Source organism: Sorex araneus, chromosome 6 (assembly GCF_027595985.1).
Source record: "Sorex araneus isolate mSorAra2 chromosome 6, mSorAra2.pri, whole genome shotgun sequence".
NCBI lineage: Eukaryota > Metazoa > Chordata > Mammalia > Eulipotyphla > Soricidae > Sorex > Sorex araneus.
Window position 1 is genome coordinate 57,437,200 of NC_073307.1, and position 27,241 is coordinate 57,464,440.

Below are 27,241 nucleotides of genomic sequence, written 5' to 3' on the forward strand. Positions count from 1 at the left end.
ATATACTGGCTATTCTTGCATAACTCAAAATAAGGGAAAGAAATCTCTCTTTCCTTCTCCTCTTCATCCTCGTCTTTCTCTATCTTCTCTCTGGTTTCTGGATCTCAGCCGGCTGTGCTCAGGGGGAAAACTAAAGACAGAAACACACAGTCAAGTAAACCATGGCTCAAACAGCCGCAGTGCCCGTCAGCATGCCCACGTAAATTCCTGGTAGGATTATGAGTCTCTACCTGCACTTTAGTGCTCGGTGAAAGCAAACTCGTTTTTACTGAAGCTTTTTTACAAAGCTTCGAGGGGCGAGAGAGGGAGAAGGACCTGTTTGAGAGAGCACAGGCTTCTCTCGAGTGGAACGAGGCAGGCAAAGGAACAGAGAGGGGGAACATGCTCGAAGGGCAAGTGAGGCACTTCAGCAACACAACAACAAAACCCTGGGGAAAAATCACTACTTTAAACCCATTCATCAAGATAGAGCATAGACCTGGATGATGAAAATATTTTTCAACAAATTTTTTTTAATTTTCCAAAAAACTTAGAAGTCATCTTGACTCAGAATTGATAACTTAGTAGCAAACAAGAAGATAAGAAAATCACAAGCCTTCGGGAATTCCTTAATGATCCCCAGGTCCAAGTGAAGCTCTAGAAAACATGGAACAAAACCCAGAGCACCACATGTCAAAGCCACAGAGTCCCTGCGAGGAAAGCTGCCTGCTGAGAATGACAGCAGAAGCAGCAAATCGGGGCAGAGAGATAGTACTGGGTGCGCGGCGCTCACCTCGCACACGGTCAACCCTGGTCCAATCCCTAGCACACAGAGGTCCCTTGAGCATTGCTCAGAGTGCTCCCTGAGCACAGAGCCAGGAGTGAGCTCAGAGCACCGCTGGCTGAGGCCCAAAAGCCAGAAAGAAGAAAAAGAAAGAGGAGGATGAGGAAAAGAAGGAAAGAGATATTTCCTTTCTTTGAGTTATGCAAGAATAGACAGTATATAGCAATTTAAACCACATATAAAACAGGTAACTGAGAAAAGCAAATAAGACCCAAAAGGTCACTGACAAACTATGTCAAAAGTTAACATTCAATTATGGTTAAAAAAAACAACACTTCTCTATACTAAGGGGAAAAATATAATGTTCGTCTCATAGAGTGCATCACACTTGCTGTGAAAGCAGATGCCTTTCCCCTTAAGATCAGACCTGTCTTACCCACTTCAATAAAGCAAGAAAACTGAAGACATGAAAATTACTAAGAAAGAAGCACAATTGTTCCTGTTGCATGACTGTCTGTGTAGAAAACCGACTGTGGGGTTGGAGTGACAGTACAGCTGGTTCAGCACTTGGCCTGCACACAGCTGACCCAGGTTCTATCACTGGTACCCCATATGGCCCTTCAAGACGGTAAGGAGTAGTTCCTGAGTGCAGAGCCAGGAGTAAGTCCTGAGCACAGCCGGGTGGGGTCCAGAAATGAGAGAGAGAGAGAGAGAGAGAGAGAGAGAGAGAGAGAGAGAGAGAGAAATAAAGAACTCCAAACATGAGTCTCAAGTTCAACCAATGATACAAGATCAACATAACAAGAATCATAATTGCCTTTCATGGTATAATGTCATGGTACCAATGAAAAAATGGAACCAAACTAAAGACACAATACCACTTATGATTGTTCCAAAGGAAAGTAAATACTTAGGTTGAATTTAACAAACCCTGTACATGATCTGTATGATGGTAAATTACAAATAAATCAAAGGGAAAATAAACAAACACTCATATTAATAAGTTGAAAGACAATTTAAAGTATCACATCATAGATTCTAAAGTACCACAGGAAGAGGACCACATGATAGGAAAGTATGTTTGCAAATGATGTAGCACAGGTGGAGGAAAGGACAGGAATGAATTAAACAGATCAGAGAATGCAGAAGTCTCTCCAGGGTCCGTGTGTTGATAAAGGTGACGAAGCAGACGACACCCATAGGTCAATCATGAAAGTCCCCTTGCGTCTCACACTTTAAACAGAAATGAATTCAAATGGTTCATGAACTTAAATATGAAAAGTTAATCACCAATTTTTAGAAAAGAACATGAGAAGAACTTTGGAATATAGATCTAGACAAAGAGTTTTATTTGACCCCAAAATACATTTGTTAAAGGAAAAAATATCAACTTGACTGAAAGAAAATATTGCAAGCCATCTATCACTGTCACTGTCATCCCATTGCTCATCGATTTGTTCGAGGGGGCACTAGTAACGTCTCTCATTGTGAGACTTGTTGTTACTGTTTTTGGCATATCGAATATGCCACAGGTAGCTTGCCAGGCTCTGCCGTGCGGGCGGGATACTCTCGGTAGCTTGCCAGACTCTCCAAGAGGAGCGGAGGAATCGAAGGCAAACGGGTCAGCTGTGTGCAAGGCAAACGCCCTATCTGCTGTGCTATCGCTCCAGCCATCTATGTAGAACATATTTTTTTTCAAACAAAATCAGCGTTAAAAGAAGCATTCTAAATGTTTTTTAAAACCCTTTAAAATAGTTGTGGCAGGGGCTGGAGTGATAGCACAAAGGGTAGGTAATTTGCCTGCTTGTGGCTGACCATCTCCGGCATCCCTATGGCCCCATGAACACCACCAGGAGTGACCCCTGATGAGCACCACCAGGTGTAGCCCAAGACCAAATAAAATCAAGTGCTTGTGGTAGGGTCAGAGAGACAGTACGGGGGTCAAGCCCTTGCCTTGCACTCCAGTTCAGCCCCAGCACTGTCAGGTCACCAGAGCACACCCAGCTGACCAGGGGCCCAGGGCACCATTTGGTGTGGCCCACAAACAAATGAATCAGGAAGTCGTTTGCCTTTGGTGGTCATTTTTAATAGCCCCAAATATTTCTTCACAGGAAGGATGCTCAAGCAATCACATCCCTACGAAGTGCCAGCAATGAAAAAGGAATGAATTCCTGGCACGGGCAGCCACCTGCAAGAGCCACAAGGAGATGAAGCTGAGTGAGAAACGGTTAGACTCAAAATGGAACGTGCGCTTCCTCCACTGCCTACACGGTTAGACTCGAAATGGAACATGTTCTTCCTCCACTGCCAACACCGGTGCAACAACAGGGGTGAGGGCTGGGAGGAGAGCAGGTGGGCAGCTGCCCGCACCAACGAGGATGGAGGAGGGAAAGGGGCAGCCGGGAAGGGCTTTGGGAGCCTGCGGTGACCACACAGCCCAGGTCTTAATTATGGTGGTGGTCTCACGAGGCTGCACAGCCACTGTCATTATTATGGTGGTGGTCCCCCCAGCCTGCCAGGTGCAGTCCCAGAGGGGTGGGTTCCCTGAGCCGGTGCACTGGCACCGCTGGGAGCCCCATCCCAGGCCTCCTGAGCACTGCTTGGAGAACGCTCCCAAAATAACCGCACCAAAGCTGCACCGTCCCCCCAGCAGAGACACACGCTCGCGCGCACACACACACACACACACACACACACACACACACACGTGTGCACATGACCCTTGAAGGCTCAGTCAGCTCTGTGGACTGTGGCAATGTCGCTTTCCTGAGCAGAGCTGAGTGAGGGGTCAGCTTCAGGGTCCAGGAAGGCTAATGGGGCTTCTCTGAATGAGTCTTTGCTGCAGCTGCAAATCTGTTATCATTGCAAGCAAAGGCGTAGCTTTAACAGCTGAAGCACCAGAGATAGGGGCCAGTGGGGTGGGGGGACAGCATGTCACCTGACTTACTCATAGGGCATTGGGGGTGCCCAGAGCATCTCATCCCCTTACCTGGAGGGCTTGGTAGCTGCCGGGTAGAAGTGGCGCCTTTACAAGACTTGCCTAGCCTCAGGGTGGCTACTGGGAGGGAACAAGGCCTTTTTTCTTTAATGGCTATTAATAACAGCCATTAATTAATAAAGCATTAATTATAAGCCTTCACAAATCGTGTCATTTTCAAAGGATGTGCAATTATACAGAATTATACAGAAAATGAACACATGCCTGAATAACTAAGGATCCTTTTGAATAACAAATCAGCGGATCAGGGATGTGATTCGAGTGGCAGAGCCCTGGCCCTGCTCGCTCCAGGCCCCGGGTGGGTCCTCATGGGGCTTCTCAGCACCCCTGGATGTGGCTTAGGGCCCATCCAGCCTGAGCAGGGCCCCGAGGGGCCACCACGATAAAATTAATAAGATAATAGCGAATGAACTCACATTGGCCTGTGTTTTCTTAATTACAATGAAATGACTGATCAAATTGATTAAAGTCCATTTGAATGTATTAAATTCATCACTTTCAATTGCATTCTTGGCGGGAACCCTGTCTCCCGTGAATGACATCGGGCGGGGAAAGTGCACCCACACGAAAGGACTCATTCATAAATACGGGGTGGGAGGGTGAAGAAAGGCTGGGCAGGCAGCGGAGAGTGCAGGCTGGCATGTTGGCGCCCTGATCAGTCCCTGGCATGGCATGGTCCCTGAGCACCCCCGGGACCCACTTTCGGCACTGAGCCAGGGGTAACCCCAAAGCTCAGTCACATACCAAATGTAACCCCAAAACAAAGTGCACTGACAACATAACTTGAGTAACAGGGCAGGCACAGTCCTCGTAGCGGACCTTGCACCATTTGCAGCAAAGGCCCTGGGGTCACCACGGAGCCCACTGAGCAACCTCAGCCAGCCTATCTCTGAGAGGCCACTCAAACCCCAGGCTCTTCTTCCCAACATGAATTAGCAAATATTCTAGTATAAATCATTTGCCACCTAGTTGGCAAGGGGACATTGGGTGGTTGTTATTTGGGGGGTGGAGGGCACACCTAGCCGTGCTCTAAGGTTTACTCCTCACTCTGTGCTCAGAGGCCATTGCTGGGGAACCATAGGTAGTGCCAGGGATGGAACCAGGGTCAGCTGCACGCAAGGGAAGTGCCTTCACCCCTGGTCTGTCTCTGTGACCCGAGGGTGACACTATAGCAGTGGACGAAGCCCCCAGGAAGTGAGCGAGCATACACTGTGGGCCCAGAGGGACCGAGTGGAACAGACGTGAGTTACCTCAAATATGATCAGCGCATAAACCCCAGCGAGGATGACGGCAGCAGTGGTCACCTGGGCTTCGATGCTCGCTCGGAGGAACTGGTGGGCCATGAGCAGGGGAATCACCGAGGTCTGCTGGGCTGAGGCCCGGACGCTGATGGCAACTGTGTCCCTGCAGAAGGGAGGAGAGGCTGGAGGAGGTGACGGGCCTCCCCATCCCGAGCTCTCGGGCCTTTCGTGGAAACTTCATGACAAAACCGTGACTGGATCATTCTGGCCTTGGATGACTGATCCCGTCGCCTGCCCCATCCTGGATGTCCAGGCCAGGTAAAACTGGAAGTCACATGATTCACACGAATGGTTCTCAGGGTGGGGGCACTCAAAGTTTCAAAGCCCCACTCACCCACAGAACCTAACAAAAGATACTGTTTCGGTGTCTCCTCTGCACTTAGACGCAAGGCCGGCTTTCCACAGCACCCTCCGCTTTGTTTGTTCGTTTCGGGGTCACACTCTGAAATACTCAGGGATTGCTCCTGACTTGGCACTCAGGAATTACTCCTGGCAAGCTCTGGGCACCATACAGATTCCGGGGATCGAATCTGGGTTGGCTGCACACAGGGCAAATGCCTAAACCACTGGACTCTTACCCTCCCCCGGCCCCCTGCATTTTCCATTTCCACAGGGGAGACCAGGAACTATTTAATAAAGCCAATGAGAGCTCGCAGTAACCCATCGGGATCTTTGTTATCTGCCAGCACCTTTTCCCCACCCTGTGCGTGTGCAAGCACCACCTGGTGAGTGGACGAGTGTCAGGTGCTGGCAGCTGACCCAGAAGAAGGAGGCCAGGAACCCCTGTTTCATCCATGGGTCAGAAGCCAGGACCCAGTGGGTCTGCCCTGGGCATCCTTGGCACCGGAACCAGTTCACTGGCACCCAAGAATGTGAGGAACCAGATGTCTACACACAGAGACCCCTCTCCTGGGGTGCAGGAGAGCAAAGCCCACAGCTCAGAAGGCGACAAACTGTCGCCTTGGCTGGACTCGGTCATCCCACAGTGGGAGCTTGCCAGAAGGAAGAAGGAGACCAGAGCTGACGGGGACACTTCCGTGGCGGTGAAGGTGCAGGAAATGCATGCCTCAATTCCATAGATATTAACACGTACGCCCATGTTACCTAAACTCTAATACAATTATTTTTTTTGTAAATACAAATGATTTAATTTATAGGTTTTGGTAGTAGGTGAGCACATTAAGGTCTCTTCAACATGGCATCAGTCTATTTAAAACAATACAAACAGCAGTGCACCGTTTCAATCAATATAATACAATTATTTTTAAATCATTTTATGTTACTTTATTTTTGGGTTTGGGGCCACACCCGGTGGTGCTCAGGGCTGACTTGTGGCTCTGCACTCAGGGATCACTCCTGGCAGTGCTCGGGGGAGTTTGTGGGGCACCGGGAACAAAGCCTGGGTCAGCTGTGTGCAGACAAGTGCCCTCCCCACGGTACTATCTCTCCTAGAATAAATTGTCTTTTGGTTTTGAAACCCACTTGCTGGAAGTAGATGCAATGGGAAATAAGGCCTTTCAAGAGGTCACAGGCTCGAATGAGGTCCCAGATCCCACCTGACCAGTCTTGTCAAGAGAAGAGGCCCGGGCTCACGACCAAGGGGCAGGCGCGGGGCCTCCCGGGAAGGAGCCGGGCCCACACCAACTTTCTGCTGTCCTGCTTCCCGCCAGCAGCCCGAACAAACTCAAATATCAGCCCAGATGGACTCCCGAGCACTGTCCTTACAGATGCAGGGGAAGAGTCGTCCCCACGTTCCCTCGCACCCCCTCCCTCCCATCCACAGCTCCGGGACGATGCTGGGAGCACAGCCAGCTTCCCATGGGACCAGCCTCAATGACACGCTTCTTAGGGAACCAAAGAGTCAAACATGAGGGCTTGGGGGGCACTGCCGTATCCTCGGGACCTAACGCTGACGAGGACCGCTGGGACCGGCCCCCAGGAGTCCTTAGGTCCTTAGTTCTCCTGGGAGCCCCCCAGAGTCAGAAGAGCTTTGCCCAGTTTTGTTACTCCAAACCCAGGGACTCTCGGGGGCCTGGCAGGTAGGAGTGGCCTCCCAGCTGACTCCCCCCCCCCCGCCTCAGGCCCTCCAGGCCTCCTTTCATGTGTGCATACATGAACCCCGAAAGCCCTCTCCCCGCACTCTGCAATGCGGCATGTCCAGTTCTCCCTCCTAGGGTGCCTGTCGCCTTCCAGGCCCTCACGCCACCTGTCCACCCTGGCCACCACCCACCCATCTGCCCACTTCCCTCAGCTGTGTCGTTTCTGTTCCCAGCCTAGAGCTACACACGCATCCGCTTCCCCCAGTCACACGCGACAGGGAGACGAGTTAGCACCGCCTGTGTCCACGGGCAGCTCTGACATCCCGACTCTTCCTGGGCTGCCTTCCCATCTACCCTGAAGACGAAGCCCACCCCCGGGCTGCTTCACGCCCCGCCTCTGAGTCCCGCTGCTCAGGGCCCCGAGCACGCACCGGCTCAGCACGTCGAAGTTCCTGCTCAGCACGGCACGCTCGCTTCCCCTCGGGTTCACGAACACCGTCCAGTTGCGGGAGGCCTGAGAGGTGCAAAGGGCAAACTCAGGGTGAGCCTGAAACGCCACGTGTTTCTCTCTCCCGGTGAGGTGTTTGGCTAAGACAGGAGAGCAGATGGGGCTGGAGCAATAGCACAGCGGGGAGGGCATTTGCCTTGCATGCGGCCGACCCGGGTTCGATTCCCAGCATCCCATATGGTCCCCTGAGCACCACCAGGGGTAATTCCTGAGTGCAGAGTCAGGAGTGACCCCTGTGCATTGCCAGATGTGACCCCCCCAAAAAAAGCAAAAAAAAAAAAAGGAGAGCAGGGCTGAAGTGGGGAGGGTGCTGGCCTTGCATGCGGCCACAGGTGGCGTGAGGGTTCCATCCCCGGTACTGAAGGGGATCCCAAGGATAGAGCCAGGAATGGCCCCGAAGCACTGCCAGGTATGGCTCAAACCCCCGCCCCCAAAGGAAGATGGGATGAGGGTGGTAAAGCTCAGCTTCTCGCTGTGCTCCTGGGGAACATCTGAGAATGAGAATCCATCCGGCATGCGGGGAGAGACGCATGCGCACTGTGTGAGGTGCAGAAGAAGAGCGGGAGGCATTGCATGAGGAAAGCTCTTTGGAACGATTCTTGCTTCAAAATGGCGGTGCAGACACCTGCGCCCCACAGCCCACCCCCGTCCCTAAGGAACCTGGGCTGCCCTCTGCTGTCGGCATAAAACACTCATGGGGCTGGGGTGCAGGGAGCGAGGGAGGGACTCCAGACAGCTGAGGAAGTGGGGGACAGGACTACTGCCACCATGATACCCGAAACTGGAAAAGGAAACTCAGGTGGGCTGCAGGTGTGGGCATGGGGGGGGGGGGGGACTCTCCACTCAGCCCGAGTCTGCGTGGCCTGTGGGAAGGGAACACAGTCCCGGGTTCTGGAGCTGGCATGCTGCAGGCACCCACTGCGGAGGCCATGAGCCCACCTCCTGCTTCTGCACATGCCACAAGGAAGGCCAGTGGCACCCTCGGACCAGGATGGTCTCAGCATGTCGGCACTGTACCAGCACCTCCTGAGGGCCAGTCGAAGTCACAGCAATGACCCACAGGCACCTCGGAGGCCAGGCGGCTGGGGAGAGTTGGGCTGTGCTGAGAGGGGCCCACCTGGTCAAGCTTTGGGGGTGGGGGATTCCCCTACACCCTCCTAGCTCTCGTCTGTGGGGTTGGAGCCACACCCGATGGTGCTCAGGGCTTCCTCCTGGCTCTGCACTTAGGGATCACTCCTGGCGGTGCTCGGGAGACCATATGTGGTGCCGGGGATTGAATCTGCGTCAGTGCACGCCAGGTAAGTGTCCTCCCCACTGTCCTATCACTCCGGCCTCTCCTGGCTCTTCTTCTCAGCCTCATCATTAAGTCAACACAGGGCAGGTTCAGAGGAGAACAGGGCTAAGGAGGGTTCCATGCACCCAGAAGCAGTGGGTGTGGGGCCTCATGCAAGCCCACCGACTGCTCACAGACAGAGACAGTGAACCTAGCAAGAACCGGCAGGCAAACGGGTACTAAGGGAGTGAGCTGCACCGGGCTCACTCACGCAGGCCAGCGCCCCTCTCCTTGTCTCTCTGTCTCTCTGCACCAAGAAGGCTGCCTCTTATCCCTTGCACAGGGATACAATCCTCCATGCAGGACACTGCCTGGTTTGCTCCAGTCGTCAGGCCAGGATGGTGGTGCTCGGAGACTATTTCTGGCTCTGTGCTCACAGGGGGTTGGGGAGCTGACCCAGGGCTCCTGCAAGCAAAGTCGGAGCATCTCTCCGGACCCGCAAGGAAGACTTCTCCCTGTTTAGAGACGTGTTGAGAGATTGCTTCCGTCTTCTGCTGCATCTCAAGTGGCTTTAACTCACACTGGCACTGCTGAAAAAGCCCCCGTGGGCTGAACTGTATAGGGTATAAGCCCAGAGCCACTGAGCAAAGCAGCCTCGTCCACAGCAGTAGAACTCAGACTACGACACGCACTCGGTCAGGAAGCCAATGGAGGGGAGATTAGGCCCCTGTTAAACAGTTATTTGAAAACCAATGGAAGTACTTTGTGGTATATTGTGATTCACGGAGGGACTCAGTGGAAATCACTCTGGGCATTAAGGAATATTTAAGGGGCACAGCAGGTAGGATATGGCAGCAAAGGAGCATGGCAGAAGGGACCAGTATGACAATCATGGATTGAAATAATCTTTTTGGACAGAAAACAATAAAAGAAGGGGCAAGAGAAACATACAGGGTTAAGGTACAGGCATGCAAATGACCTGGGTTTGACCCCCCACGCCCCATATGGTCCCCCAAGGCCCGCCAGGAGTGCTTCCTGACGCGAGTGCAGAGCCAGGAGTCAGCCCTGAGCATGGCTCCCAGATCAATAAAGTAAATGCAAAGGCTCAGCAGCCTGAGCCTACTGAGACAGCTGCTGGCTCTCGCACAGGGAGAAGGGAAGCGGTTTCAAAGACGGAGCTTCCAAAGAGGGTGGGCGTGGGGGCTGACACGCGCCCGCCAAGCCTTTCAGGAGGGAACTCGGTTTCCGTGAGATGGAACGAGATTTTACTGGTCCCTTCAAAGAACTCCCAAGTCTCACCTGCTGGGGCTGTCGCCGCCGGGAGCCAGGAGCATCGGTCCAAGTCACCTCCACCACCACGTGCTCGTCCTTCGAGGAGCCCCCGGCCACCAGGGCTCCGTCCAGGGCCACCTGCAGCAGTGCGGTGTCTGTGTGGCCGCTGAGGTTGACAGCTGGGAGCAAGTCAAGGAGAAAGACAGAGCCGGGAGGAGAGGAGTGTTTCCTGCCCCCTGTCTCCCCGACACTCCCCCGGGAGGGGCCCATGACAGGTGCATCCAGGGGTCTAAGATGATCCCACCTACTCGAGGCAGGAGGCCATGAGGTCCATGCCAAGGGTTCTGCCGCTGCCACCCCTAGGCACTCTGCTCTGAGAATGAGGGACCCCCAGGAATCACCCAACAACAGAGGGGAGGGAGAAGCAGGGGAGAGGAGGGAAGGGGAGGGGAGAGAGGTTTTACATTTTAGATGCATTCTGACGGTGAATCAAGAGACTCAGAAATGGAATGAACTACAGCCAAAGGCAGCGGCCGAGAGTCCATCTAAGAGCTAAGTTTGCTAAGGGCGTAAAGGGGCCCCAGATACAGGCGGACAGACGCCGGCTCTCTGGGGGGTGTGCTGGGCACGTGGATATGAACAGCTTCGCAAATCCTGGCACCTAAACTCGAGCACGACTCACAAATGCAGCAAATGCATTTCCCTGATCTGCTCCTTATCGCCTGCAGCATGTCTCTCTGGCATTGGGCACTGCGGGTGAACTGCATGGTCACTCCCTGTCCTGACCCCCTCTGAGAGGCCCAGCACTGCAGGGGCCCTCGCCTGGGACCCACATGCACGTGTGTCATATGCGTGTCAGAGACAATTCCCACCCAGGAGCAGAACTGCAGAACCTAGGGAGGTGGAACAGCGCCACCTGGAGGCTGATGTGGGAAGAGGAGCGGCTTTTCCTGGTGGAATGTTCCGGGCAGTGACTTCTTATCCATGTCTGGCTCTGCTCTCTGCTGTTCCTCACTGCTGTGCCCTCCTGAGCCCACTGACTGGCACCAACACCTCATCCCACCAGCCTCCCCGAAGCTCTCACAACATTCCCCCACAAACACTCACACACACCACTATGCAGCATTCCCGTTCGGTGCACTCTTCACCCCCCACAAACGACCTGCAGGAGCTCCCCGGCTGGGCACTACTCCTGATGCCCCACTCTCCTGATTACTTGGGGCTCTGCCAATAGAAAATTCTTGGAGGGATGGACCTGGTACAACTGTGCAGCTGCCCAGGGTACCCCTAGTCCGGGGGCACCCTGGCCCTATCTGGGTCTCGTGAAGCTCTCTCTAGACAAGATGGCTGGGGCTCCCCAGTGAACTCCATAGTTCCCAGGACACACCCGGTAATGCAGGGAGCAGGGGCAGGGTGAGAAGTAAGAGGAACTTGGTGCTTTTCTACTCCAAAGACAAGACAATGAGGATGGAAGTCATAGGCTCTTCAGCCCCTCGCGTGGAGAAATATCTCTGGCACAAAGTTCCCCCTGGACGGTGAGGAAACAGCAGTGAGGTGACAGAGGTGAGGTGATGAAGGTGAGGTGCCAGTGGTGAGGAGACAGTAGGGAGGTGACAGAGATGAGGTGATAGGGGTGAGGTGATGAAGGTGAGGTGCTAGTGGTGAGGTGACAGAGGTGAGGTGATGAAGGTGAGGTGCCAGTGGTGAGGAGACAGCAGGGAGGTGACAGAGATGAGGTGATAGGGGTGAGGTGATGAAGGTGAGGTGCTAGTGGTGAGGTGACAGAGGTGAGGTGATGAAGGTGAGGTGCCAGTGGTGAGGAGACAGCAGGGAGGTGACAAAGGTGAAGTGATAGGGGTGAAGTGATGACAAGGGGGTGCTAGTGGTGACAGGTGAGGTGATGAAGATGAAGTGTTAGTTGTGAGGTGACAGGTGACTGAGGTGAGGTGAAGTAATGAAGGTGAGGTTCCAGTGGTGAGGAGATAGCAGTGAAGTAACAGAGGTGAGGTGATAGGGGTGAGGTGATGAATATGAGGTGCTAGTTGTGACAGGTGAGGGATGAAGGTGAGGTACTAGTGGTGAGGTGACAGATGAGGTGATAGAGGCGAGACGATAGGGGTGAAGTGAAGGAGGTGAGGTGCTAGTGGTGACAGGTGAGGTGATGAAGGTGAGGTACAAGTGGTGAGTTGACAAGTGAGGTGATAGAGGTGAGGTGATGGATGATGGAGGTGCGGTGACAGTGGTGAGGTAACAGATGAGGCGACGGAGATGAGGTGAGGCTCAGACACACTGAGGCAGGAAGCATTCACCTGGGTAGGCAGTCACGGCAGCCAATGATGAACCAATCAGGTTGCATTTAAAAAGAAGATACTCGGCTCTGTGGAGATGGAAGGCAAGCAAGCGGGAAGGCGCGCTCGGTGGGAACCACCAGGCCCGCATCTGGGAGGGCCTCCAGAACCCCAAGAAACCCTGTCTGTTGGGGAAGCCTGCAGCTGACCACCATCCACACCACACATACCCCTGAAGGACAGACTAAAGATGGAAGCGAGGGCGTGAGTGTCACTCTCTGTCCCCCGTGACAAGGACAAAAGCAGGTAGGTGCAACAGCCGAAGTGCCCAGGCCACCAGGCCAAAGGAGAAGGCTGGGAGCTGCACTGACCAGAGCCCAGGAGCCCCAGGAAAGCTGTCCTCACCTCACATGCCACCCCCAACTCCCCATCGTCACCCGCCCCAGCCCTGCCAGTGCTCACCCACCCCCCACCTCTGTCACAGGCCCTCCTCAGTCATTTACAACCCAGAGAAATGAAACAGCCACCAGCCACCTGCAGTCACCGAGGGGACATCCAAGGTGCAGCTGTGCCCCACACAGCCTCCGCTGCCCAGTGTTGGATACAGTAACTCCCCAGCGGAGACACAGCCAACAGCTCCCAGAACTTCTCTTGATCTGGATACAGGCTGAATAAGACCTGCAACAACCAGACACATTTCCTGTCAGGTGTGAGCAGTGAATGCACCTTCAATTCTGATGCAGCTGGACCGCTGGACACAGGGCGCAGACGCAGGGGTGTCACTGCACCTCACGACCGACTGAGCAGCTCTACTTGATGCTGCCGACTCGATTTCCATTCACTAGATGAGCACATCAAACGGGCCTCCCTGTGGTTTGCCAAAGTCAAGGACTGACTACTGAGCCTCAAAAAAAAAAAAAAAAAAAAAAAACCAACCCATCCTTCCTAGTGGGTGCACATGGTTTCCCCTCATCAGAGAGAAAGGAATAGCCACCTCCATGGCTGTAATAGAGGTTTGCAAAACATCAGGGTCCCAGGAGACTGAAGACTAGACACAGCTCTCTGGGGACCCGGGGACACTGACCACCCCAAGCTCACCCAGGAGCATCGCAGGGCAGCCAGCGGGCCCTGAGAAGCACCCTGTTTCAGAATGATGCGACTGAACAGAGTTGAGGGGCAAGTGGGACCCAAGAAAGTCTGGGTCTCCAGAGTTACTGTCTTTGTGGTTCTCGCTCACCAGTTTCATGGCCACTCTCTGGGCGTGGGGGACTCCCAAGTGGTGTCTGGTGTTCATGCACACATACACACATACGCACAAACATGCATACACATGCACACGCACGGATACACACACGCACATGTCCACTCGGGACCTGATGTCCAGGTGTGTTGGACAAGGGGCGTCACCCATAGCATGCACCCGCTCGTTTGGAAATGGACAGCAAGTGTCTGCTGCGTCTCAGCGGGCATCCTGGCATCCCCCAGAGTCCTGGCATAGCAGCCTTTCTTGGCGCACGGCCGTCAGACCCGAGCAGCCCGCAGAGGACAGACACCCAGCTTCATCCCCACCCACCACAGTGACCCAGCGGGGTACAGGTGCCCCATCTCAGAGAAGCACAGCTCTCCCTGGGGCCACTGTGGGGGCTGCACAGTGCCCACCACAGACCCATCACTAACACTAAAATTTGCTGAGTCTCTTGAGATTGGAAAGTGTGACCCAGGGGACAATAAGAGGCCGACGGAGCAGGAACAGGGCACCAGGGCTTCTGTTGAAGGGCCTTGGGGAAGCACAGAAGAGCACCCCAAGGCCAGTCTTCCACTCCCCACCCCCTCACACGCCCTCCAAGGAACGGGCCCTACATCCTTCCAATCCCCTGAGCCAGCCCAAGGCACCGCGCTTGGGCAGAAACACGGCCCGAGATACTCACAGAGCACGCAGCCACGAAGACGAACAAGCTGACGACCCGGAGCCGCTGCACACAGCACCTGCGAGAGAGGACGCGTGTCTCGGTGGCCTCAGGTGAGAGGAGGCTGGGGCGGCTCCCCCGCAGCCGCGCCCAGATTCTTTCTCTTTTTTTAATTTGTTAAAGAACCATGATTTACAAAGTTATTGGTAGTTGAGATTATTATATATATGTATATATACAATAGTTGGGGTTCTTTATTTAATTAATTGTTTATTTATTTGCTTTTTGGGTCACATCTAGCAATGCTCAGAGGTTACTCCTGGCTCTGCACTCCCGAATTACTCCTGGTGGTGCTTGAGGGACCATATGGGATGCTGGGGATCGAAGCTGGGTAAACGCCCTCCCCACTGTACTATCACCCCAGTGGTTGAGTTTTAGGCATATAATATTTCATCACCGATTCTACCACCAGCGTCTGCTTCCCTCCCCCAGTGCTCCCAGATTCCTTCCCGAGGCCTCAGGAAACACCACAGGGAGACAAGGGGGTGAGAAACCAGGTGAAGTCTGCATCTGCTCCAGGACCCCAGGCTGGGAGAGGCTTCCGCTCCAGCTTCTGGGGAATACGGCTGACTGTGTCACGCGGTTGTCTCCCCACTCTCCTCCTGAGTTTTCTGGAAGGACGAATGTCTCTGAAAATGCAAAAGACTGGCCACAGCGTACCCGAGTCCTTCGGAGGAAGCACTGCCATTCCGTGACTGGCTGCGCCAGAGACTCCCCAGTGGATCCTGAAGCCGAGGCAGCCCGTGCACTCAGTCCCCTCTGGGTCTCTGGGTCCCTGGGCCTGGCCCCTGCCCCGCCCCACAGTTCTGCGCAGGACTCTCAGATCAGGGTCACTCAGCAGCAGGTCCCGGCTCTGTGCTCACACTGCTTAGAGCAGTGCTGGTCATTCCTGTGCTGGACGCGTGTGTGTGGAAATGAAAGAGGAAGCCTCAGTTTCCCCTTGCCAACAAGAGGGGAGCCCACAGCTCCCCCACCAGCAGTTCCATTTCTCCCCATGGGCCGACCACACCTCATCCCCAAGGCTCTGTCTTTAACATCCCTGGAGTCCCCATTCTTCTGTCCCAGAACCAGGAGTCACAAGACTCAGATAATGACAACACCCGAGGCAGGTGCCCGGAAAGACAACCCAGCCCGACCACCCTGCAGATTCCCTGCATCCTCCTCACACAAACCCCGGGTTTTCCTATAAAAATCTCACAAAAAGAGCCACAGTTAACTTAATCCTCTACCAAGTTCCTCCCGCCTTGGGGAGTGCCTTTTCTTTTCTCTCCTACTTTCTAATAAACTTGTCTCCTTTCCAACTCTGAGTCTGAGCATTTTTATTATGCAATATTTTCACTCTTGAAAATATTGAAGAATCTGCGAATCATGAACCAACCCAGAGGCCTATCATGGCAGCCTCCACCTCACCTGCATTGGAAGGAAACGGGAAGTCTCTGTCAGGACTCTCGAAACCTCTCTGGGTGCTGTGGCTGTGACTTAGCAGCAGAGCATAGTTTGAACACAGCTCCACCCTGCTCCTCACAATTTAGAAAACCCACACACAACTTTTTAAATCCTTTGAAAACACTGAAACCTTATTTTGCACTGGACTGGAGCAATAGCACAGCGGGTAGGGCGTTTGCCTTGCACGCAGCCGACCCGGGTTCAATTCCTCTGTCCCTCTCAGAAAGCCTGGCAAGCTACTGAGAGTATCCCGCCTGCACGGCAGAGCCTGGCAAGCTACCTGTGGCACAGTAACAACAAGTCTCACAATGGAGACGTTACTGGTGCCCACCTGAGCAAATCGAAGAACAATGGGCAACAGTGCTATAGTGCTACATTTAGTGAAGCTATGAATAATCATGTCACACTTCCAAGCTATAATTCAACAGGCTCCCATTTAAGTGGAAATCATTATGGCACTCCCTTTAGAGCACAAGGCGTTAACCGAGCTGCTCTAAATACAAATCTAGTGACATAAATATCAGGACTGATGTCCAAAACATGATCACAAGGCTCAGGCAGGGCCTGTCTAGCAGATGCAGGAAGAATGGAACTCGGAAACAAATTCAGCACCCGCAGCAGGAGAAAGAAGGCCCTGGAATGTGAACTGTCCAAGGCCCTGGAGTCTGGGCCTGGTGTGGGGCCTTCCCAAAGCTGCCTCTGCAGCTGTCAGGCAGCCCTGGGAAGGTCATCCACAAGGTCAACTTGCCATCCTTGGTGGCCAGGATGCAAGATTCCTGCATATGCAGGCACACACACACACACACACACACACACACTTGCATACACTCACACATACTTGTATATACACATCACATATGCACACACACAAGAGCACACTCACACATCGTATATGCACACATGCACACTCACACATAAGCACATATTCGCATACGTACACACATACACACTCACACACCATACACACATTCACACACTTGCATACACATATGCACACACTCATATGCATGCGCAGTCACACACTCACATAAACACGTTCACATATGCGTGTGCACACACACATTCGCGCACACACATAAGCACACACTCACACATCACATGCACATACTCATACATATACATATACACACTCTCACACACCACTCACACACTTGCACACACAACCACACACATAAACAAAGACATATGCACACACATATATACATACTCACAGACTCTCACACACTTGTGCACACATACGCACAAACTCACAAATGCACACACATATACATTCATGTATGCATGCACACACACTCACATGCAAGTACATATACACATTTGCACACGTGCACACACAGGAGCACCGCTGGATGTGACCAAAAATTGAAAAACCGAAAAAGAAAGGAAGAAGAAGGAGAAGGAGGAGGAGAAGGAGGAGTAGGAAGGAGAAAAGGGAGGGGGAGGAGGAGAAAGAGGGAGGAGGATGAGGAGGAGAAAAAGGGAGGAGGAGGAGGAGGAGAAGGAGGAGGAAGAGGAGGAGCCAGCCTTGACTTGCAGAGAAGAGGAAGCAGGTGGGGGTCCATGAGCTGTGCAGCTGTCATCCAGAAGGCCACCAACAAGGGGCCACGTGCCACACCAAGGCAGTCATGTGGCCACAACCAAGGGCCCAATCCAAAGCAGGGACCTGTAAGTCCACGCCTCCCTGCACCTGCGTTCCTTGGAGGTGCCTGGCAGGCCCAGTTGCTCCCAGCTGGCCCTTCCCTTGCAGAGAACCAAGGGCCCAGAAGGAGCAGCAGTGCCAGGTAGCCCATGCACTGTGCGAGAACAGGCCGACACAGGCGAGCTGGGGCTGCCGAGCCTCACTCACGAGCAGCGCATGCAGGGTGGCAGTCCTGGGCAGGTGGCAGCCCTGGGCCCTGCAGACCCACGAGGAAGGGTGTCAGCAGATTAGGATGCCCACCTCATCCTTTAAGTACCTGTGTTGCAAGCCACAATGCCCAAAATGGGGGTGGGGAGGGAGAGGGAAGGAGGGGAGAGAGAGAGAGGGAGAGAGAGGGAGAGAGGAAGGGAAAGAGAGAGAAAGAGAGGGAGGGCTGGAGGGAGGGAGAGGGAGGAGGGGAGGGGGAGGGAGACAGAGGGGGAGAGAGAGGTATCTGCCATAGAGGCAGGCTGGTTGGGGGGTGAGGGGGCAGGAGGGAAACTGGGGACATTGGCAGCCAGAAATGTAACTGGTAAAGGAAAAGGTTGGAACATTGTACATCTGGAACCCAATCAAGAACAACATTGTAACTGTGTATTTCATGGTGATTCTATTTTAGAAGTAATTAAACAGTCCTCCTACCTCAGCTTGGAGCACCGGGGTCCGCCGTGCACGCCCTGAAGAAGCTCCCCCTTCCCGGAGCCGGTTTCCCAGGAGTCACCAGCAGCAGCTACAAGCTCTGGGTGGCAGAGAGGGAAGCTCCGGGACCTGCCGGGCAAAGGTTTCTCCTGAGCTGGGAGGGAGGAAGCAACCTGGGTGTCTAAGACCCCAGCGATGGGTGAGAGGGCAGGACGCAGACGCGTCTGAATCCATGCAAACGTGCCTTGCCCATGCAGGACCCAGATTCAAAACCGCATACGGCCCCCAAGCCTAGCCAGAAGCGAGCTCCGAGCACAGAGGCGGGAGGAAGCCCTGAGCAGCACCAGGCGTGACCCCCACCCAAATAATAATCATGAACAGCATGACGCAGCAGCGTGCAAAGCCTGTTGGGCGGGGCTGTCCCGACACACAGACCAGCTCCAGCTTCCTTCAGGGGTCACCTCCTCATGGTGCTGCAGTTCCCAGACCCTACTTTGTTATGCCTGACCTGGAAGAGTGAGTGGCATGAGCCTTCCGCTGGTGTCAGACCCCATGACAGAGCTGTTGCTTCCCTCACAGCATCTGCACCGGGGTGTGTGAACGAGCCCAGGAACTGGACCCCAGAAACTTCGATATGGCATATTCTTTGACTCTGGGTTGAATCCTCAGGCCTCTGGGCAACCCCTGCCCTATAAACGCGCGTGATTCCAGTAGGCTACACCAGAGCCCACTGTTCTCACATAGCACTGCAGTGTAGAATGTCATCCCATTGTTCATCGGTTTGCTCGAGCGGGCACCAGTAACGTCTGCATTGTGAGACTTGTTGTTACTGGTTTTGGCATATCGAATATGCCATAGGGAGCTTGCCAGGCTCTGCCGTGTGGGCCAGATACTCTCGGCAGCTTGCCGGACTCTCTGAAAGGGACGGAGGAATCGAACCCAGGTCAGCCTCGTGCAAGGCAAATGCCCTACCCGTTGTGCTATCGCTCCAGGCCTGCACAGAATGCCCTGGGAGCACAGCATGGTGGGGTCAGCAGCTCAGGCCTGGAGGGTGAGCAAGGCCGCTCAGCCCATCTCTCTCAAGGCGCTGGAATGGTCTCGAACAATTTCAACATTGTCTGAGAACTAGCTCCCCACAGTGGAAATGTCATTTTCTTCCTAAGAAGAACCCCAAAAAGTAGGTCAGGCTCTCTGAAATAAATCAGTATGCGATAAGAGAGTGAAGATGCTGACCGAGCACAAAATTTCCACAAAATCATCTTTTCTTTAAAAAAAAAAACAAAACAGTTGGTGATTGGGAAATGCTCAGGTGTGTAAGGAGTAAGATGATAACCACCTCAATTACAGCACAGACAGAATGTAACGGACAGAATGCAACAGACGGAATGTAGCTACAACTGGAACTAAAGAAGCTTGTCTCACAAGCAGAAAGGTGGTGCTGCGGAGAAAACAGACTTCTTTTTTTCGTTTTTTTGTTTTGTTTTGTTTTTTTGCTTTTTGGGTCACACCCAGAGATGCACAGGGGTTACTCCTGGTTCTACACTCAAGAATTACCCCGGCGGTGCTCAGGGGACCATACGGGATGCTGGGAATCGAACCCAGGTTAGCCGCATGCAAGGCAAACGCCCTATCTGCTGTGCTATCGCTCCAGCCCTGAGACAACAGACTTCTGATCACAGCGGGAGTGTTCTCTGCCCCGCCAATAAAGGAGCCATAGGCATTCGGCTGATGTGACCAGAAACTTACCTGAATTCCACGGGTACCCTGGCCTCCACACTGGTTAATGAAAAGGTAGATTATGTGCCATTATCTGCGTCTTCCCACCCCAGCACCCTGTCATCCTCTGAGAAATACTGAGTCAGTGTTACCCTACTAAAACCACAATAAAAAAAAGAGTTGGCAAAAAACAAGCATTCGGGGGCCTTTGAGCCACCATTACCTCAGTTAGCTTCCAAAGGGAAAGGAAAACATTTTATAAGCAAACTAGACCCCTCTTCTGTAACTTTTTTTTTCCGTTCCACACCCGGCAGAGCTCAGGGCTGACTTCTGGCTCTGTGTTCAGAGGCTCAAGAATCACTCCTGGCAGGGCTCGGGGGACCATACGGGATGCTGGGGATTAAACCCAGGTCAGCTGTGCGTGGCAGCTCCAACCTGCTAGGCCGTCACTCTTGCCCCCTGCAACTCTCTTTTTTTTTTTTTTTTTGCTTTTTGGGTCACACCCGGTGATGCACAGGGGTCACTCCTGGCTCGTGCACTCAGGAATTACTCCTGGAGGTGCTTGGGGGACCATATGGGATGCTGGGATTCGAACCTGGGTTGGCCACGTGCAAGGCAAACCCCTACCCTCTGTGCTATCACTCCAGCCCCCTGCAACTCTCTTTTTGATACAAAGTTCAGCTCAGGCGCCCAGACCCCCCCTGTAACCCACACGCTGAGGACCAACACTAACTCATCGATTTCCCAGTGAGCCTTAGCATGTGACCAGGCACTTCAAGGGCAAGCACAAAGGCATGGCGGGCCTTTGCCCTCTCCAGGCTGATGGGGAGAAACAGAAGCTGCAGTGCACGGAAGGAGGAAGGAGGAGCGGGCGCCCTGTCAGGAGCTTGCCCGAAGGAAACACCCCTTTCCTGGAAAGCCAGAGAGGAGAGTGGCCCGTCTACAGAGACACAGCTTGTCATCAGAATGTTCTGGAGGGAGCCGGGCCCTCCCCAACCGGCATCCTGACTCCTTATCAGCGCCTGGAACCTGAGTCTGGAGGTGAGCTGAGGACCCCCCTGGCATATAAGCAACCCCCCTCCTGGGGGACCCTAGTGCAGGCGAGGGGCAGCCTGCCTGCTAAACAGTGTCCAGCAACAGTGGGCAGCAGGCCCTCAGGCTCCTAGGAAGGGAGAAGGGGCCGTGTTTGTAAGTTACCCCCCACTCGGGTCTTCAGGACCACCCGGCTACACCTCCAAAAGGACCTCGACACTTGCAGTGCAGTGTTTGTTTAAGCCCTACAGTTCTGCCTAACTCCCAGCTTCAGTGAAAATACTAGGGCCAGGGTGATCACATAGCGGCAGGACAGTTGCCTGGTACACGCCGGGTCTGGGTTCAATCCCCAGCATCCCAGAGAGTCTCCCAGGTCCCGCGCCAGGAGGGATCCCTGAGCGCAGAGCCAGGAGGAAGCCCTGAGCACCGCCAGGTGTGGTGTAATAACAGAAGAAAAGAAACCCAGGGTTACCAAGAGGAGTCATTTGGGTGTGGGGGTGGCCCTGGTGCTTTGGAGGTTTGCATACAGAGGTGTTATAGGTTAGCCCTGGAGCCATAGCACAGCGGGTAGGGCGTTTGCCTTACACACGGCCGACCCGGGTTCGATTCCTCTGTCCCTCTCAGAGAGCCCGGCAAGCTACCGAGAGTATCCCACCCACACAGGCAGAGCCTGGCAAGCTACCCGTGATGTATTCGATATGCCAAAAACAGAATGCCACCTTGAGAATCACCAACATTTTCTTGAATTGAGACACATCTGGCAGGCACCACACATCTCTGGTAAAAATCCACAGCCGGAAAGAAATTCTCCATGAAAGCTCATTTGTTCAGAGGGCAGGGCCACACACAAACCACACTCTGACCCCAAGGAAGGATTCTAAGTTCCAAAGGCAATGCTCAGAAATTCCTCGAGGCGCTGGAGAGATAATACAATGGTCAGGGCGCTTGCCTTATATGTGGCTGACCCGGTTCAACCCCAACACCCCAGGGTGCCCCAGCCCTGCCAGAAGTGACCGGATGTGGCCCCAAAACCAAGAAAAAAAAAAGAAATTTCTCTAATGTATAAGAAGTGGGGGGTGGAGGTGGACTCACCTTTTCTCTTGCAGGGAATCCCTCAGCAAAGGGGTGTTTTCTGTGAGGCAGGGGTCTGTCGGTGCGGAGCTGAAGAACTGGGGGAAAGGAGAGTGACTCCTGAAAGGCACATGAGAGTCAGGGATAAAATGGGAATTTGATTAAACTTCTAACTGAATTGGTACAAACAGGAGTTTTAAGAGAGATTATGGGGCTGGAGCCATAACACCGCAGGGAAGGCGTTTGCCTTGCATGTGGCCGACCCAGGTTCGACCCCCAGCACCCCATATGGTCGGTCCCCTGAGCACCGCCAGGACTAATCCCTGAGCACAGAGTCAGGAGTAAGCTCTGAGTACTGCTGAGTGTGGCCCAAAAAACAAAGGGCAAAATAAAATCAGATGCTGTGGAATAAATCAGTTCCAGTTGCCCCTTCACTCCACACCAGTTTCATCAGAAACCCGTTTATAAAATGTAGGAAATATTCTAAATCTCTAACAATTAGGGATCTACTGAATAAACGGAAAACATTTAATCTATTAATTTACAATGTTTTGCAAGTACTGTGTTGTGGGAAATAGCTACAGGGTGCTAAATAAACAGAATTTTCATTTAAAAAAGGAAAAAAATACCTTTAGAGGGCGCTTGTCTTGCACATGGCAAACCCAGGTTCAATTCCTGGCACCCCAGATGGTCTCCCAAGCTCTGCCAGGGGTGATCCCTGAGTGCAGAGCCAGGAGTAAAAGCCCCTGAGCACAGTCAAGTATGGTCCAAAAAAACAAACAAACAAAAAAATAACACAGGAAACCAGTTTAGAATCTGATGGGTCCTTTTCTGCTCAGAAAATTCCATTTCCTGAGATGACATGTTTAAATGCCCGGCATTCAAATCATCCTAGGGGGCCAGAGAGGCCATTGCACCCTCAGCGTCTTTCCCAGCATCACATGGTCTCGGGGCACGCCAACAACAACCCCCCAGGGGGCTCTGAAGACCAGCAGCTGCGGCCAGCAAGCGACCCACTTCCTGCGGGGACCAAACAGAAGCCGGCACTAACGGGGTTAGAGTGAAACCAGGTCAGGAAGCTCGCCCCACCCCGGGGGCACAGAAAGAAACTGTTGCACTGTGCTGGCCTGTCCACTGGAGGAAGTTATCTCCCTGAGTTTAGCCACATCCGACCAGCTGAGAAGCGAATCCTCACAAGGCAGCGCAGAGCCCGCTGCTGGCACACGCGCTCACACACATCAAAGGACACGTGACCACTCAGGGCCACTGATTTCCAGGGAAAGCCGAGGAAAGCGTTTCCCTTCCAACCTGTTAGGAAAGTCATCGCTTTAGGTATTCCTTTCCAAGAACACCCAGGGCACACAGACCGTTGTGGCTGTCGTGAAATGCCTGGGACGATAACAGCAATTCAACTACTAAATAGAGCCATAAAAAGGAATTTTTAAGGAACGCCCCCCTACCCCTATGCCCCTGCTCTCTCCTCTTCATTCAAGCATGCACCTGTGACATAAGAGTCAAGGCCTGGGAGGCTGGAGCGATAGCACAGCGGGTAGGGCGTTTGCCTTGCACGTGGCCGACCCGGGTTCGATTCCCAGCATCCCATATGGTCCCCTGAGCACCGCCAGGGGTGATTCCTGAGTGCAGAGCCAGGAGTAACCCCTGTGCATTGCCGGGTGTGACCCAAAAACCAAAAAAAAAAAAAAAAGGCCTGGTCAAAACACTCCCGCCATATCCCACAGAGGTCAGAAGAGAGGTGGACCAGAACAGGTGCTGGCACCCCTGACCCACCCTGGCTGGCTCCTGGATGACCAAAGACTGTTCTCAGCAGTATGAGCAGCCAGAGGAAGTGGCAAGAAACGGAGGTACCCAGCCTAGTGTGGAAGAGGCTGTCGAACCCTGCTCCAGAGAGTCTGCTGCACCCCGGAAGCTGTGCAAAGGGGCGCAAGCTGCTGGTGGCATGGTTTTTGATTCCCACCTCTCAGTGACCCAGAGAAGGTACCTGCAGGGCTAGGCCACTTGCCTGGTGTGACGCTGAGTCCAGTTTGAATCCCAGCACCACAAACAGTCCCCTGAACATCACCAAAAATAGCCCCTGAGCACTGCTGGGTGCAATCCCAACTCCCCGCAAATTAGTATAATAATAATAATTAGTATAATAACAAAGGAATTCATGTTCGTTTTCGGTCTTGTCTCCCTTTGTGGTTGCTGCTGCGTCGACCAAGGGTTGTGTACACCTGTTCACGGAGCCCAGACACACTCACATCCCAGCCCCCCACACATCTGTTCACAGAGTCCAGAGATCCCACATCCCAGACATACACACACACACACACACACACACACACACACACACACACACACCTGTTCACAGACTTCCCACTCCACACGCACCTGTGAGGCAGGTCTGGATTAAACCTACAGCCTCACATTTGCAAGGCCGGATGCTCCCCTGAGCCACAACCCTGGGACCCCAAAATCCATCTGTCGTCAACAACTGCTTTCATTTCCAAAGGTGTGAACGATGAATTCCTCCTACCAAATAACAGCTAGATCAGCGTGCACTCAGCAGTCCGGGCCATGGGTAGCTTGAAACTAGCGTTTTCCTTCTCTTCATCTTAGGTGATTTTATGTGGATGTTCTGACGGGGTGTTATCATAGGTAAAAGAGAGTGGAACTATGACAGCGACCAAACTTAGAGAGGAGACGGTCAGGATGGGCAGGCTCAGGTGGGAGGGAGCCTAGGGACACTACAGGAGGGAAGTGGACGTTGGTGTGGGGGACGATGCTGGAACACCATATGCCTGACACTACCGTGAAGAACGCTGCGGATCACGGCACCTTAGTCAAAAAATCGAAATTCTCCACACGAAGGGGTTTGGGCACAGAACGGAGTTAAGAAGCCCTGCACTGCAGGCCACAGCTGCTGCCATGCCACAGCTGTCTGCCTCCCAGGGGCAGGCGGGCACTTATGCTCTTCAGCAATTGGCTGGCAGGTGGCAGGTGGCTGTACCTGCGGGTAAGTACCCAGAGGATAAGGAAACGATGCCCACAGATGAGATCAAGAAAACACAAACGGGGCTGGTGAGACAGTGCAGTAGGCAAGGGGCTTGCCTGGCAAGCAGCCCACCCAGGTTCTCTCCCTGGCACCACATATGGTCCTTAGAACACCGCCAGGAGTGACCCCTGAGCACAGAGCCAGGAGTCAGCCCTGAGCACTGCCAGGCATGGCCCCCAAACAAAAACAAAAAAACCCTGAACCTTGTGTGTGTAGCAACGCATGTGTGCTCCATCTACAAGCGACGTGAACTCACCTCTGCTCTGTGAGAAGTAAGTCCAGGTCCTGGGCCACAGTGCCCCAGCTGCTCGGCCTGTCCACGCCGCCCTCGGCCAGCTGCAACCGGGGTGCCGCGGGAGGGGCAGCAGTCTGGAGCCGGTCCATGGCCAGCCTGGAGGGGGCAGGCCCACCATCTCTGCTTTCCATGTGCATCTGTGCTTGCTTCACACTCCAGGGGACCGGGAGGAAACCGCTGTCATGAGACACAAGCCTGGTTGGCACACGGGGATTCCCAGTGCTGAGGACTCAAAGACAGCCCTTCCCGGGTCCTGGCGCCCTGATGACACACAGGAGACGGCGCGTCCCAGAGGCGGACACTGGCTCTGACCTACAACATAACAGCAGAGTGCTCATGAGGGAAGCCCTGATAGGTGCGGAGCAGAAAAGGCCGTGAAGAACTGGGCAAAGAGCAGTGCTCTCTGCTGGTTGGCATTAGGAAATGCCAAGGGTATGGAAACGACCCTGATGAGCTGAAGTATTTCCCCAGAGTCTCCACACTGTCCCTGGGCTGTGCTGGTACCAAGAAGGGACGTTCAGGGGGGCCGGAGGGTACAGAGGAAACATCTGGACACTGATGGCAGTGCAACTCCAAGCCCGAACAGCAGTGGGAAGGGGGCCTCCAAAAAATCCCAAACATAGCTGCCAAATGATCCAGCAAATCCACTTTGGAATTCCCTATTCCAAAGAATAGGAAAATGCTCACTCAAAAAAAGGCTCACAGCCTCGTGTTCACTGCATCACTGTTCACAGTGCCCCAGCTATGGGAAGGGTCAAGACGGTGTGGGATGGGGGTCGGAGAGGCAGCCCGGCAGGATGGGGGGGACTCCTCTGCACCGTGACAGCAGCCCCAAGCACAGAGACTGTAGTCTGGAATATTAGTCAGCAATAAAAAGAATGAAACATGGCCATCTGCAGTGAAACGGGAGAGACTGGAGGGGATGGTGCAAGTCAAAAGTTAGAAGCCACAGACCGGATGATCTCACCGTGTGTACAGCATAGAGTAGAAGTGGGACGAGCAGACAAGAGGTGATAAATAACCAGCAGAAATGGACAGCAAAGCTGAGGCTGTGTAAGGATAAAAAGTGGGAGAAAGGGTGTAGAGCTCCGAGTGGTTGGCAATGGTATTGTTTGTTAGTGAAAGGCTGCAACACTGAACAAATGAAAGATACAGAGCAAAGAAACTTTCTAGAGAAATGATATTAATGATGAAAGGGTCAATTGGCCGAGCCAAGAGACAGTACAGCCAGCAGGGCGCTGGCTCTGCATGCACCCCCCCCCCTCCGGCAGCCCAGAGGGTCCCCTGAGCACCGCCAGGGCTGATGCCCGCAGTTTGGGGAGCCCAGCCTGGTCACCTCTCTGGGGGCTGCCACGACGAAGTCCCCTGAAGTCACCTCCCCAGGGGGCTCCCCTGCCTCGATCCCGGCCTCTGAGGCCAAGGGCACCCCGACCCCGGTGAAGAGCCTGCGACCCTCGGCTCCATCCTCTAGCGCGCACCCCGCACCCCACCCCTCCCGCACCCCAGCACCCCGCACGCACCCAAAGCCCGCACCCCTCCCGCAACACCCCCACGCCCAATGTCCTCATCGCCGCGTTCCTTCGGATGTGCGCCAAAATCCTTGCTCCCCCGCCCCAGAGACCCCAGCCCCGCCCCCACACAGCGACCCCCGCCCCACGACCCCGCCCCCGGCCACCTCCAGCCCGTTTCCCGCCTCCAACGACCCCCAAGCCGGCTCTCCCGCCCCCAGCGACCACCAGCCCCGCCCTCAGCGACCCCAGCCCCGCCCTCCGCGACCCCCAACCCACTCCCCGCCCCCAGCTCCTCTCCCCGCCCCCAGAGACCCCAGCCTCGTTCCCCGCCTCCAACGACCCCCCCAGCCGGCTCCCCCCGCCCCCAGCGACCCCCTCCAGAAACCCCC

The 27,241-nt window shown here is 53.9% G+C and overlaps 1 protein-coding gene across 1 annotated transcript in view; it reads right to left on the reverse strand.

Annotated features, from left to right (window-relative positions):
• The window catches only part of OCA2 (OCA2 melanosomal transmembrane protein), a 107,795-nt gene extending 82,317 nt beyond the window's left edge, over nt 1–25,478 (reverse strand). Inside the window, exons 1-8 of the mRNA XM_055142743.1 lie at nt 25,303–25,478; nt 22,013–22,111; nt 18,176–18,301; nt 14,371–14,428; nt 13,048–13,120; nt 10,182–10,333; nt 7,533–7,615; nt 5,012–5,165 (exon numbers count right to left, since the gene is read on the reverse strand). Of these exons, the coding sequence (XP_054998718.1) occupies nt 5,012–5,165; nt 7,533–7,615; nt 10,182–10,333; nt 13,048–13,120; nt 14,371–14,428; nt 18,176–18,301; nt 22,013–22,111; nt 25,303–25,478 (921 nt within the window). The remainder of the gene's footprint in view (nt 1–5,011; nt 5,166–7,532; nt 7,616–10,181; nt 10,334–13,047; nt 13,121–14,370; nt 14,429–18,175; nt 18,302–22,012; nt 22,112–25,302) is intronic.
• Nucleotides 25,479–27,241: the final 1,763 nt, after the last annotated feature.